Source organism: Quercus suber, unplaced genomic scaffold, assembly GCF_002906115.3.
Source record: "Quercus suber isolate HL8 unplaced genomic scaffold, Cork oak 2.0 scaffold_232, whole genome shotgun sequence".
Taxonomy (NCBI): domain Eukaryota; kingdom Viridiplantae; phylum Streptophyta; class Magnoliopsida; order Fagales; family Fagaceae; genus Quercus; species Quercus suber.
The window spans coordinates 855109-869319 of NW_027069689.1; the positions used below are offsets into that span (position 1 = coordinate 855109).

Here is a 14211-nt window from a genome sequence, read left to right on the forward strand (position 1 = left end):
GTTAGGGCAACTGCATCAATTCGTGCAAATTTTCTGTCTATTTTGCAAGAAAAAAACTTTCTTTTTCTATTTTACACATTTATTTTTACAAAACACCTACATTAGTTTATCTATTCTACACATTTATTCAATAGAATATTCATTCTTTTTACATTTTTATTATTTCCTTCCCTCTCCTCTCTGGAACCCTCTCACAGACCCAACACAAACCCAAAATAACCCACACCCAGCCACCATCAACGATCAAATAGAACAACCACATAGCCACCATCATCAAGCAACCACCACCATCAACCCATTCAACCCAGCCATATGAAATCCCAAAACCCACTAATCAAACAAATAATAAAAAATGGATCAAAACCCAAAAGCCATAGATCCGATCAAAACCCAAAAGCCATAGGTTCGAACGGCAAGAAGGTAGCGGAGCTCCAGCTATAACTCGTTGGATCTGGAATTGTTAAGGCCTTGGATTGCCGGATCATGGTCCGCCAAGTAAGCCGGTCATTTTCATGTGCGCGCTATGCTTCCGATGAGTTCAACAGCAAGTTGAGATGATCGAAGAGGCTAATCAGATTGTTAGATCGGAGAGGCTGATCGGCTTTGCAGTGCAGAGTTGAGATAAGAGAAAGAGAAAGCTGTGAGCAGAGTTGAGATGAGAGAAACAGAGAGCTGTGATGAAATGAGAAAGAGAGAGTTGAGATGAGAGTCAAAGATAAGAGAGAGAAAAAATAATAAAATATCAAATACACGAGTTACAGTAAATGTTCATATATGCATTGTTATTGTAGTAATTGTGTATAAATACACAATTTTACACTGATTGATATGAGTATTTTTTTGGCTAAAATATATAAAATGAATTTTTTTTTTTATATATATTTTAGAAGACTATACACCACTGATATGAATGCTTAAGTGCTTCTTTAACTGTTCATTATGGCTGGGAGGCAGACTGAACCTTGTTTGTACATAATGATTTGAAGCTTTCATATACCACCTAATTTCGTTGGATTGTACTTTTTTTTGGGCATCTTTTCAATCTGTCCCTTTGACCTTTGTGTTATGTTTATACTAACTGTATGCATGTCTTGATGAATTGACAACTGATCAAGGTCAACGCAGCTTAACTATCTTCCTAACAACTACACACTTTTTTTTTTTTTCTTGAAGACTGACATTCTAAAATCATTGCATCTCAAAATTTCATATCATCATATTTTACCATTTAAAAAAATTACTTTATCAATTATATTATATAATTTTATAATATTCTCAGCATTTCAATTTTTATTTTACAATATAATACATTAAAATAATATTTTTACATAATAAAATAATATATCCTAAAATTCAAATAAAAAAAAACTCAAAAATTCAAAGAGAGAGGAATTGAAAAAGTAAGTTAATAAATATATATATATATATATTAGAAGCACTATTGCAAATTTTTTTTTTGCAATAGTTGGTTTTTACAAGTCTGGATGTGTGTGTGGGGGGGGGGGGAGGGGGAATTTGGGTTTTTATGCTAAATTTTCTCTACATATGACATATGCCATTCCCAGTGTGAATGCTCTAAGTAGCAAATTCTTAGCTATTTTGTTATTTCCAACTATAAATGCAAAAATTATGTTGGTGTGGTTGCTAACCATGAAAAACAGTATAAGAAGGTTATTCTGAATATTAGGCATTTTTATAGTTTTCTTGGGGGTAACTTCTATTTTTATCGTTTATAAAAATAAAATAAAAAAACTTTTATTTTTATCATTTTAGAGATTTCAAGAGAATTTTAGTTATATCAAGGTTTTAATGGGCATTTTGGAGGATTTAATGGCAATTTGGTCTATAGCATATTTAGGAGTATTTCTATTAGTTCTAATATTGTAGGGTTTATTTTAATAATTTAAAGGTTTTAACTTTTAAGGGAGTTTTACAATCACTTTGTGGTTAAGGCTATCTATTAATCACTCATCTCATACACAACACAATTAGAAGTTTGTTACCATTTTTTCCCCCGAGTGAAATAAGGGATTTTGACTGTCGTGGACTTCAAATTAGGGAAAATTATTGAATATTCTAGGAGTATCATAAATGTGTACTTCTTCCTCTCACATGAATTGTGGGTCCCATTATAAATTTAATTAGTGAGACCCACAGTTATGTGAGAGGGGGTAATACGCATTTATGGTACTCCAAGAGTACCCAATAATTATCCCCAAATTAGAGCTCACCTATAAAGGGGTGGAATGTGTTGTTAACAGGTTCTAGATAGTGACAATGCTATTTTGGGGATTGATTTGGTGATAACTCTAATTTGCATCGTTGACTTTTAGATATATTCTAATTAATTACTAAAAATTTAATTTCATCTCTTGAGCTTTAGTTCAGGACTTTAAAGAGCGGGTTACTATTATGTCCATTAACCTACTACTACCATAATCAAAATTTAATTATGTATATATATATATATATTTTTTTTTTGTGTTAGATGTATTAATTATTGCCACATATATACCTATGTACCATTGTTATGCTGCTAATTTTGCAACTCAAATTCTTTCTCCCCTAAATCCCCAAGTACTTTGTGCATGAAGAGATGTTAATTTAGCTATAAGGCTTTTGGCCCATTAGAAGCGTGTCTTCTGAAAAGAAAAAGAAATACAAAATTGGTATGTTTCTTTAAATTTTTTAGGCAAGTTCCCAAATTTTTTTTTTAACTTTTTAAAATTTTGTTTGAAATAAGTAAGTTAAATTTTGTCGTGTAATTAATAATTTAAATAAAATAAAATAATGTTAGTCAATGTTTGGTTAAATGATGATGTTAAGACAAAATCTCATCTATACATTTTGAAACGTATTTTTTTTTTTTTTTGGGAGAAACTTTTGAAATGTATTGAGTTATCCTAAAAACTCTAAAAAATTCAAATACGTGTTGTTTTCTTCGTTAGTCACCAAAATAAATAAAAATCCTTTAATATTACTAAACAGAATAGAAAATTTTGCTCCAAAAAAAAAGAAAAAAAAAAAGAAGGAAAGTAAAAGGCATAAAGGAGACTTTTGTTTTGTTTTTAATTGGCATGAAGGAGACACCACGCTGCAGTCCCGGCTACTTTTGACCCATTCAATATATTGTGTCCATTAATAATCTTTTAATGTTTCCACATTAATCTAATGAGCACCTGATGTTGGCAAATGGACGCTCCTTTGAAGGATTGAATTAAAAAAATTTCTTCAAAATAATTACTCGTTTAATTAATACAGTATAATAATTCCACTTGGATTCATTTACTATTATTTTTCTCTGCTATATCTTTATATAATATAAGGTTGATTAATTAAACCCCGCGTAGAATCCCAATATGTGGAAGTATGCAATTTGGACACGCATGCCCATCTTTCCATTAAGAAGATTCGAATTTCCGTAAAAAAGGTGGTACCGCGTAGAGATTGATTTACGGACTTGAAGTTGCAATCAATCCCCATATATTTTTTTTATTTTTTTATTTTTTTTACACCTTAAAGTTTCATTAATATCGCTCATCCAAACGTTTCTAATGACACTCTCACCTTGAAATTTCATAAATACAACAGATAAGTTCAGCTTCTCTCACAACAGGCGCTCCCATTTAATGAAATGTTCTATTAGGAGAGTAATGATGCAAGAGTAATATATATATATATATATTAGTTGTTGTTGGTTTTATAAATGTACTAAATAAGACTTTATTTAGTACATTTATAAAACCAACAACAACTAATATATATATATATATATATATAAACCTCCAAGGTGGGAGTGCCATTTTGAATTGTTTAGGGAAAGTGTTATTTACTTATTTTGTGAAATTTCAAGGAAGAAGGTTAGTGTAAATTACTCTTTTTTAATTAATTATTTATTTTTTTAAATACACCAATTGACAAGGTTGATGTTTTCTTTGTAGCGTGTGGACTTTGGAAGTTTCATCAAGCAGAATTATCTACGGACTTGTGTTGTGGACTTGCGGAGGATTTTTAAAGTTTGCTTGGAACTGAAAAGAGATTTTTGTCATTTTGAAACTTAGTAAGAAAAAAAAAATGGAATGGCACTATGGCATTGGCTGGGAGAGAATGTTTCCTCTATTTCTTTCTGAGCATTTCTCCCAAAAATAAGAAGAATACTAAATAAAGGTAAAATATAATTTTATTTTATATTATATTACAAGAAAAAAACAAATAAAAGATGAATAATATAATACTAAATTATATAATTATTTAACTTCTATTCTTTATTTTGCAAACTCTTTAACAATTACGAAAAAAAAAAAAAAAAAAAACACATTCTTTATTTAGTGTAGGAGGAACGAATTTTTCCCCAATCAGGTATTGTTCGTTTTGGGAATGGGCCAAGGAGTTGATGCCACCCTCACGAATTTGTTCAATTCCACATCGGGAAGAGACACCTCCCACCATTGCCTTATAGGCACTTGGCCTAAGGAAGAGTGTACCATAGTGTGTGTCAATTACGAAAAAAAAAAACACATTCTTTATTTAGTGTGGGAGGAACGAATATTTCCCCAATCAGGTATTGTTTGCTTTGGGAATGGGTTGAGGAGCCGATGCCACCCTCATGAATTTGTTCAATCCCACATCGGGAAGAGGCGCCTCCCACCCTTACCTTATAAGCACTTTAGCATTAACAATTAACTTCTATTCTTTATATTCAGCAAAAAAAAATCCAAGCCAATAAACGTATTTAGCATTATCATTTAAAAATATTTAACAACAAAGAGGAGGGTAAAATAGAAAGGGAGAGAAACTCATCATAGTTGCATACATTGATGAAAAAAGGAACCATCCATTAGTCCCTCTTTGTTGAAATAAATGCACAATCCATAATGGTGATGTACAGTAGAAAGAAAATACAAGAATTAAATATATACCAAATTACTTGTAGTGAGAAACTATAAGAGAAATGAGGAAGATGGAAGATTTGAAGAGATTGATAAGAGAGAGAAAATTGGCACTTGGAGAGTATTGCAAAGTGAATAAAAATCACTTTGGGGCTTGCTAAATTAGGGAGAAAGTGCATTGGCCTCTTTTTTGTTGATGAACATTGAAGTTTTTTGGAATTTGAACATTGAAGTTTTGCTATGTGGTATTATAGAGTGTTTTTATTTTGCTTGTTTTTTTTTTTCCTCTCACTCTTTGGCCAAGCTTTGTGTTCCCTTTTTATGTCCAATTATATGTACATTATTTTATGCCCAAAATAATTGATCTAGTCACAAATGAGGTTATTTGCAATTGTTTATAAAGTTCAGATTTATCTAGTATATGCCCAATATAGAGCTTAGCAGGTAGTATTAAGCACACACCCCACAACCCTCAAACCCAAATTTATTTATTTATGCTTTCCCGTTGCTCTCTTATAGTTCCTCCTCTTTCCCTAGAGCGCCGCAAACTATATCAGTCCGGTCCCTCCACCCTAATTACTTAATTTCCTTTCTTATTTATCCTTAATCATGGCGAGAATGTTGCGTGACCATTTAGTTTTGAAAATTTTATCATTCAGATTTTCACTTGTTTTTCCTTTAAAAAAAAAAAAAATTAAAGGCCAGTCACATATTATGTTTTATTTTTATTTTTATTTTTTTCGTGTATTACATGTACTCGTATGGACTTGGAAGCATTTCAAACACATATATAGGGATACTCATGGAACCCCTATAATCTTTTGCCGAAATGCCCTTTTAAGTACTCCAAACCACAATTTCCTATCTTTCCCAATAAAATGAGCATATCCATTTGGATTCAATTGTTTTTTGGAATTATTTTTTTTCTCTCATAGATTAAAAAAATAAAAGTTCTAACAAGAGTTATAAATTATAATTAAGTTTTATTGATTAACCAATATGTAATGGGTAGGTTGTCTACTCCTACTTATAAATGTATATACTTTGTGAAACACGTACGTCAGTACACCTAAGTTTGTTAGGACCTCAATCTTGTTTCATCTATATACTCAACACAACAGAACAATAATATACATATAACTTTCACTCAACACTTCATATAATTTTCATTTCTATCAGTTATAATTTCCTTTTTTTAGGTAATGTTGGAAGTTTACAAAATATATTACAATCAATCATTTTTTTTTTTGGAAAATATAACAATTCTGAAAAGCTATGTGATTTTTTTTTTTTTTAACAAATGTTGTGTCAAACAAACAACTAAGCACAAAGACATAATCGTATAATATTTAATAGACTTGGCATTTTACCCAATTTTTTAAATTTGATTGTTCACATATTCATATATTTTTTCCCCAATTTCCCTGCTTGTGGAGCTCAAAGGATACATGAAATTTTGAAAAAATATATATCAAAACGGATAATTAGATAACTGATCGTTTTCAGATTTGTTACGTTTATAATTAAAATAATTGTATTGAAAGTTGTTCTTATAATTAAGAATGTATTTAGATTAATTTATTTTATTTAAAAAATCAGTTATGCAAAAGTTTAGTTGTATCCCAAAAAAATTGTTTAAAAATAATATATATATATTTTTACACACACCTAAGTGTCATAGGAATCGTTATTAGTATTTTTTCCTTATAAATTGGTGGTGAATAAACTCTCATTTTAAGCCAAAACAATTAACCTAAGTGCCATAGGAATTGTTATTTGATGATTATTATTATTTTTTATTATAATACATGATACAAGTAGCAATGGAAGGATTCAAATTTAAATTCTCCTTACGAGAAAGATTGGAAAACACCATTGACTTACAAGGTTTTTGACAAAAACTATATGAAGTTTGTGTCTTTGTGAAGTTAAAAAAAAAAAAAATTAATTACCTTTTAAACTCTATAATTTATGAAGTACAAAGTTTGGTTATAAACATGTTAAGAGCCTTAGACTTCAATCCCCAATAAGAAAATGACATATATCCCTGTCATGTACAATGCACATAATGTTTGGAGCAAAAATTTTCCATTTATTGAATAGTTTAAAATTAAGAGTCTGATTAATGGGTGCACTTAGGGCATTTGTTAATTAACAATTTTAAGAAGTTTTGATACCATTTTTATGAGGAATATAAAAATATTAAAAAAATCAGTTACTTTTTTCCTTTTTCATAAAAATTTCTGAAAAGTATTTTCTAAATGAATGCCCTTAGGGTATCTATTAGCAAAATCCAAAGATAAAGTCCAATATCAAAAGTTTCAAATTTAACCTTATTACAAAGTAAACGTTATAGCTTTTTTAGTGTTAATCAAACTCCAAACTTTTAACTTTGTATTAATATACAATAGGAGTATTTTAGGCTTGATTTTTCAAATTTGATTGAGGTTTAAATTGATACGATTTGAAACTAAGGCTGTGTTTGGTTCTTTAAAATATTTTCCGGAAAATAGTCTATTTTTCGGAAATATTATTTTCCGGAAAAGGAAAATATTTTTAAGTGTTTGGTTGTATAATGAAAATTGTTGTGGAAAATATTTTCATGTGTTTGGTTTTGTTCTGAAAATGCTATTTTCCTACACATTTTTCACATTTTCTCAGCATTTTTCTCAGCATCCAATCAAATTTTATTACAAAAAATTTCAAAATCACATCATACTCCGGCGATCAAAATTTATTACAAAAAATTTTAAGATCACAGCAAACTCCGGCGATCAAAATAGATACAAAACCAAAGAAAAAAAAAATCAAATCCGGTCAGATCGTGGGTTCTGGGTTCGCGAGTCGCATCGGCGATCAACGAGTCGTGGGTTCGCGAGTCGCATCGCCGATCGACGAGTCGTGGGTTCGCGAGTCATGGGTTCTGGGTTTTCGAGTCGTGGGTTCGCGAGTCGCACTGGCGATCGACAATCGACGATCGACTGGGGTGGCGATCGACGATGGGTTCGTGGCGATCTGGGCTCTCTCTTTGCGTGGCGATCGGATTGGGATGTGGATCGGAGGCACGGTGAGCTCTGGGTTTCTCGGTCTGGATGTGGATCGGACGCACCGTTGAGTGGTGGAATGGTGTTTCTCGGCGAGGTGAGCTCTGGGTTTCTCGGCGTGGAACTCTGGTCTCTTCTTCCTCGGATGGTCGTGGTCTCTTCTTTCTTTTTCTCTGGCTCTCTCTTTTGCGCGTGACCCCGGAAATGGTTTGAAGTGAAAATTTTCACTTCAAACCATTTCCGGGTCAAAGGCGTAAATTTCGGTCAACAGAAGCATATTTTTCGAAAAATTTTATTTTCCTTGTCTTCCAAACAGTGAGGTCAGGTGGTAAATGATTTCCTGAAATCATTTACCACCAAAACAAACACAGCCTAATGTAAGTATAGGATTTTATTTGTAGTAGAAGTCTTAAATTTAAAGGTTTAATTTAAAATAATCATTAAAAACGACAGAATTTACTTCCAAATTAGTTTGGGAGAAAATTTCTTTAATCTATTACGTGCCAATAATTCATTAAATTACTCATGTGTACTTTTAAACTTTGGTTACACAATTAACTTATTTAATGAATCATGTGACTTGTTTTAATAATTTAATAAATTGAGAGATCTAATTTAATAAACTTGAGATTTAAATAATGGGTTTGAGAAAATTTCTCAAAACCTGTTTAAACCCTTTCCTTAAAAGGGGAGGAAAAAAAAACCTATGATTCCCTAGTTGGCTGGTTTTTTTTTTTTTTTTTTTAAAAAAAAAAAAAAAAAAAAAAAAAAAAAAAAAAATCTTTTGTTAATTTTTTTTTATATGAATGATTCCCTAATTGATTTCTAGAACATAGTATTAGTATTTTTTGTTTTTGTTTTTATAAATAGTATTTTTTAAGACATGGTCACAAATAGACAATCCGGTTGAATAATCTTTACCTTGTAAAGAAAATGTCCTAATCGGCTAATCCTATAGGAATAATTATTAATTTATTATAAATCCCAAGTCTAAGCCAATTATATTTCTTCCCAACAAAGAAACAGACCAATATTTATCATCCTACAACTACAAATTCCTATTGCTCCTAACGTACAAACCAGAACAAGTTTAGTTCTCTCTACCAACTTTCTCTGTACCTCAATCGCCCTTGTCCTAAGCTGACTCAGTGCCAGACACACGCAATGAGTCAGGAATCGTTAATATACAGTTTCGTGTCCCGAGGCACTGTGATCCTTGCCGAGTACACCGAGTTCACTGGTAACTTCCCAGCCATTGCAGCTCAGTGCCTTCAAAAAGTCCTTGCCTCAAACAGCAAGTTCATCTATAACTGTGACGGCCACACTTTTAACTTTCTCGTCGAGGATGGCTATGGTAAATTAATCATTCTTCCATTTTCCCACTATTTCTCTCTGTTTTGTACTGGTTTTTTGTTTGAGCTGGAAGTTGAATTATGAGAGAAAGTGGTTGGATCTGGTCTGAAATGGCTGATTTGGTGTGGGGTTTTACTTTAATTTGAAGCTAAAACGCTCACACATGGAGCTTTGCTTTCTGGGTTTTGTTTATTTTCTTGTTTTCTTTGAGTTCTTTTGTTAAAGTTTAATTTTTTTTGCATATCAAACATGGAGTTTTGTTTTCTGGGTTTTGGTTATTTTCTTGATTTCTTTGAATCTATTTTTTTGCATATGATATTCTGTGTGCAACAGCTAAAGGTAAGTTAATTTGTTGTGTTCTGTAGCATTGAGTGGGTTCAAGTACTTGTTTTATGGTACCTGAGTTTAAAAATGCTATTTTTAGAGTTATAGACTTGTAAAGTTGTAATTTAGTACATGCTTAATGGGAATTTAGGTTTAAGGTGCATGTGGTCATGAACATGAATTCAAAATTTCCATGAGAATTGTGCTACTTAAAACTGCCAATGAACATTTTTAGAAGGTTTTGAGGTTTAATGGGGTTGATCTCTAGGTATGACCTTGGTTTGTTTGGTTAATTGATGGATACTTGCTGCTGGGCATGGAGGTGTCTATATGATGAAAGCAATCAAAAGAAAATAGTTAAAGTTTGCAGGAGAATAATCATGATGTGGGGGTAAATCCAGACAAATGACATAACAAATAATTCTACCTTTACTTTTAGACCTTAGCTGAGCTTCTAATTTTTGACTTCTTGACCAAAAAATTACAGCCTAAGCTTTGCTTGGCTGGTGGGAAATTCCTTGTACAATGGTTTTTTTTTTTTTTATATTTATGTTTAGAGGAGATATACCATGGAGAACGCCTGTGGCATGAGGGCATTCAGTTCCTTTGGCACTTGTGAATGGATCCTTTCACTAGTTATAACTAGGGCTTCTTATAATTGTTTATATAGCCTACATTGACCTAGTCAGACCAGATACTAGTCATAATTGAGGCTTCTCATAATTGTTTCAAAGTTGAAATGACACTAATGGCCTTAGAGAAAGAGAGATACAATGATCTTTGTTTCCTTTTTTTCTTCAATGAACCACTGTATGTATGTATGTGCTTTAAGTTTGTATGTGCTTTAAGTTTTTTTTTCCTAACTATAAGAAAAAGTCTGTTTTGACCAGTGCATCAAACTATCAATATCATAATTTGGCCCCCAAACAAAAACTTCTTGTTTTTCCCTTACTAGGGCATTTGGTTCGCCGTGAATCTGTGATGTGCCCATGATGTGCCATTGATGTGATGCGCATTACCATGTTGTCACATTAAGGTGTTTACCATAATTAATGTAAGATCAACTCCATTTAAGAAGGTGATGTGATATATTTTGTAATCTTATATTATGGTAATGTTAGAAAAAATTAAATGAACCAAACACCTTAATGTGACATTAAGATAATACGCATCACATCAAGGGCGCATAATGGGCACATCACGGCGAAACGACCCCTTAGTTTTGGATGTCACTCAGATTGTTAACCCTTTTTTCATGGTATATATTCTTGGCCATGTGTCGCAGATAATTCGACATCAGAGCAGTTTCTGTTTTGGACACAGATACATATTATACTATATAGCCCTTGTTTGTATCCAGTGCTGGATGAGCCATTACCAGATCTATATGCCTATCCTGTATTGTGCTTTATGATTTACTGCTAATATTCTTTCGTCCTCAAGGTTTTTGAATGTCTGTGAAGTGGCCAAAGGAGTTGTGGCAGTATTTCAGATGTTTTGTTTAATTCTTAAAGCAGTTCTTATATGATAGAAGCCAGAAAGAATTATGATCAATAATGTATCTTGTCTATGAGCACATTAATGCACAAAGTGTATTGAAGTTAAGCAGAGTTGTTTACTAAGTTATAATAGTTGAGAATGTAACAATCATTTCCAGTTCTTAACAGGAGCAAATGCAAACTAGCTATACTCTTATCTTCAATAATTTTTTACCACCCCCCTCCCCTGATTCTAAATTATATAATTTAAATTATTAAATTTGTGGCTTACTGTGTGAATTTGCAGCTTACTGTGTTGTTGCCAAAGAATCTGTTGGCAAGCAGATACCTATTGCATTCTTGGAACGGGTGAAGGCAGACTTTAAGAAAAGATATGGTGGTGGTAAAGCAGATACAGCTATGGCCAAAAGCCTTAACAAGGAGTTTGGGTATGTTCATTCATGAAAATCTGACTCCTAAGTATGATTTGTTGTTGTCTATGGATTTGACTAGAAAAATCACATTAAGAGGTAAAAGTAACACGAGTTTAAATTTTCAGACCAATAATGAAAGAGCACATGAAGTATATTGCTGACGATGCTGAGAAGTTGTTGAAAGTGCAGGCTCAAGTTGTAGAAGTTAAAAATATTATGATGGGTAATATTGACGAGGTAAACCATTGATGTTGAGTAAAATATGGATGCTTTTACCCAATACTGTGCATGTGCTCAAATCTGTTTTCAGGGTTGTATGCATTCTGTTTTGACAATATGCATCCATGATTCTATTTATATGCATTGCTCTAACAAGTGATGTCAGTATTTTTTTTTTCTTTTTCTTTTGAATAGAGAAAAAAGGGGAGAGGGGGTGGGGGGTTGGGTTCTGGAACTGTTTAGATTCAGAATGAAATATGTTGCCCTTTCCATGTAATCCAAAGGACTAGGAGGTTTAGATGTCCCTATGGGTTATCTCTTCATTGTACTCAGGAGGAAACTTTACAGATTGAAGCTATCCATCTAAAGAATGCAATTTTAGAATCGAGTATCTTTACTTTCCTGGTTTTAGGCGTTAATAAAGACAGTAAAATTCTTTTGTTAGTAAAAAAAGGACAATTTCTGGGGAAATTTTGTACCTGGTTTGGGGTGTGATCTTTTGTTATAGTAAAATGACTGTTCTGGTAGTGATGAGAGACTCGTAATTTAGTGGCATTGCTTGGTCTCCTTTGTGAGGAGAACCAAATATCAAATCCCTCCACCCTCATTTATAGTAACAATTGGACTACAAAATAAAATAATAATAAAAAACCCAGTTCTGGTGGCATACTGTGTTGTCTAAAGTCGAGTGGATGTTTTGTGGAGTAATTGAATCACCTTAGACTTTTCTACAAATTCTCTGTCTGTTTCAGTTGAAACCCTTGTGTAAAGATAGTTTTCTGTATTTTCTAGTGTTTGGTAGCATCAGAAAATATAAGTCAAAGGAAAACTATCTTTAGTCAACATAAAAAGTATGACTTATTTTTAGAGATTGTTTTCCACTAAATTTTTTTGGAAAACAACTCTATCTCACAGCAAATTAAATAAGAAAAGTTAGGAGATTGTTTTTCAACTCATTTAAGATTTCTACGAAATTAAACTTGTCATGTCATGGTCTTGATTAAATGACTGCCTTTGATACTACGAAAGTTTTGCTTAGTGAAACTTTCAAATTCGATGACTCAAATGTTAACTCAAAAGGCTTGATTCCTATTATTGTATTTTCTTTCCATGCTATATCCTCTCGCATGCGTTAACCTAGCTTGCTTAAATTGCATGATGTGAAGGTCACTTAAATTACAGAGGAACCGAGCAAGGGAAGTTGCGTTTTATGTTATTTGACTTTATATGTATGCTTTTCAGGCTATTGGTAGAGGGGATCGCCTAACTAACATTTCTCAAAAGGCCGAACACCTACGTAGCGAGGTAATGGATTTGAGCAGGACTTTCTTGTGGCTTTATCCCTATGCTGAGTACTGAACAAACTTTCTTTGTTGCAATTTTCAGGCCGAAGGATACAAAAAACATTCAACACAAATTAAACGGAAGATGTGGTATCAAAACATGAAAATCAAGTTGGTTGTTCTTGGAATCTTATTACTGCTGGTTCTGATAATCTGGCTTTCTATTTGCCATGGGTTTGACTGCACCAACTAGTAGAACTTTTCTTCAGTATACAGAAATGCAAAAAAAAAAAAAAAAAATTACAGACATCGATCTAACAATTTGTGCGAAAGAAACCATCTTCTGTAACTTGGATACATCAGCAAAATCACGAGAAAAATTATGTTCAGAAGGATGGTCCAGAAATTTGCAAGTTGGTGCAGGTCTTCTTCTACTTCTTTTTATTTTTATTTTTTAGAGAGAGCGAGAGAGAGTGAGAGCTACGTCATGTTGGTCTTGTCAAATATACAGTGATGTGTTGTTTATTATTCTAATATAGCGAGTATTTGTGATATGTTGTTTATTATTCTGGACAATTTTAGTGATTTTTTTTTTCATTAGATTTACCTTCAATCTTACACGTAACTTATGAAACCATCTGTGAATTTTCTCTCATGGGGAACATGTGGAGCTGTAGGCAAGTATTGTTTTGACCAAAAATGAATGCTTGTGCCTAATTTTTTTTTTTTTTTTTTTTTTGAGAAACAAAAATAGAGGCTTTTATGACTATATTACACCCCCGAGATTTTTTTTTTTTTTTGAGAAACAAAAATAGAGGCTTTTATGACTATATTACACCCCTGAGTAGGGAGCTAGCTGTCAAGCCTCCCAGCTGAAGGTATACACCTGCCAAACTATGTGGGGGATAAACCCCCTAAGTTTGCCCACCAACGAACTCCTGCAGACAGTGGGATTCGAATCTAGGTGTGGTGCACGAAGCGTCTGAACCTTACCCACTCAACCAAGCCCCCGTTGGCGCTTGTGCCTAAATCTGGTGGAAAGTGTTTGTGAAATCCATCTGACTAGGCATGTCTATTTTCAATATTCGGGTAACTTTGTGCAAGGAAATAAGCTATTCAATTGCAAAAATAATATTACTAATTTTGTTATATAAATCTTATAAACTAATGAGTCAACTTTAAAATAC

At 32.5% G+C, this 14211-nt stretch overlaps 1 protein-coding gene across 1 annotated transcript; it reads left to right on the top strand.

Annotated features, from left to right (window-relative positions):
• The first annotated feature begins 8948 nt into the window (after positions 1–8948).
• Positions 8949–13578, top strand: LOC112013960 (vesicle-associated membrane protein 724). The gene is made up of 5 exons (XM_024046346.2): positions 8949–9287; positions 11396–11537; positions 11648–11759; positions 12984–13046; positions 13128–13578. The coding sequence occupies exons 1-5, from the start codon at positions 9098–9100 to the stop codon at positions 13275–13277; spliced, it is 657 nt and encodes a 218-aa protein (XP_023902114.1). The 5' UTR covers positions 8949–9097; the 3' UTR covers positions 13278–13578.
• Positions 13579–14211: the final 633 nt, after the last annotated feature.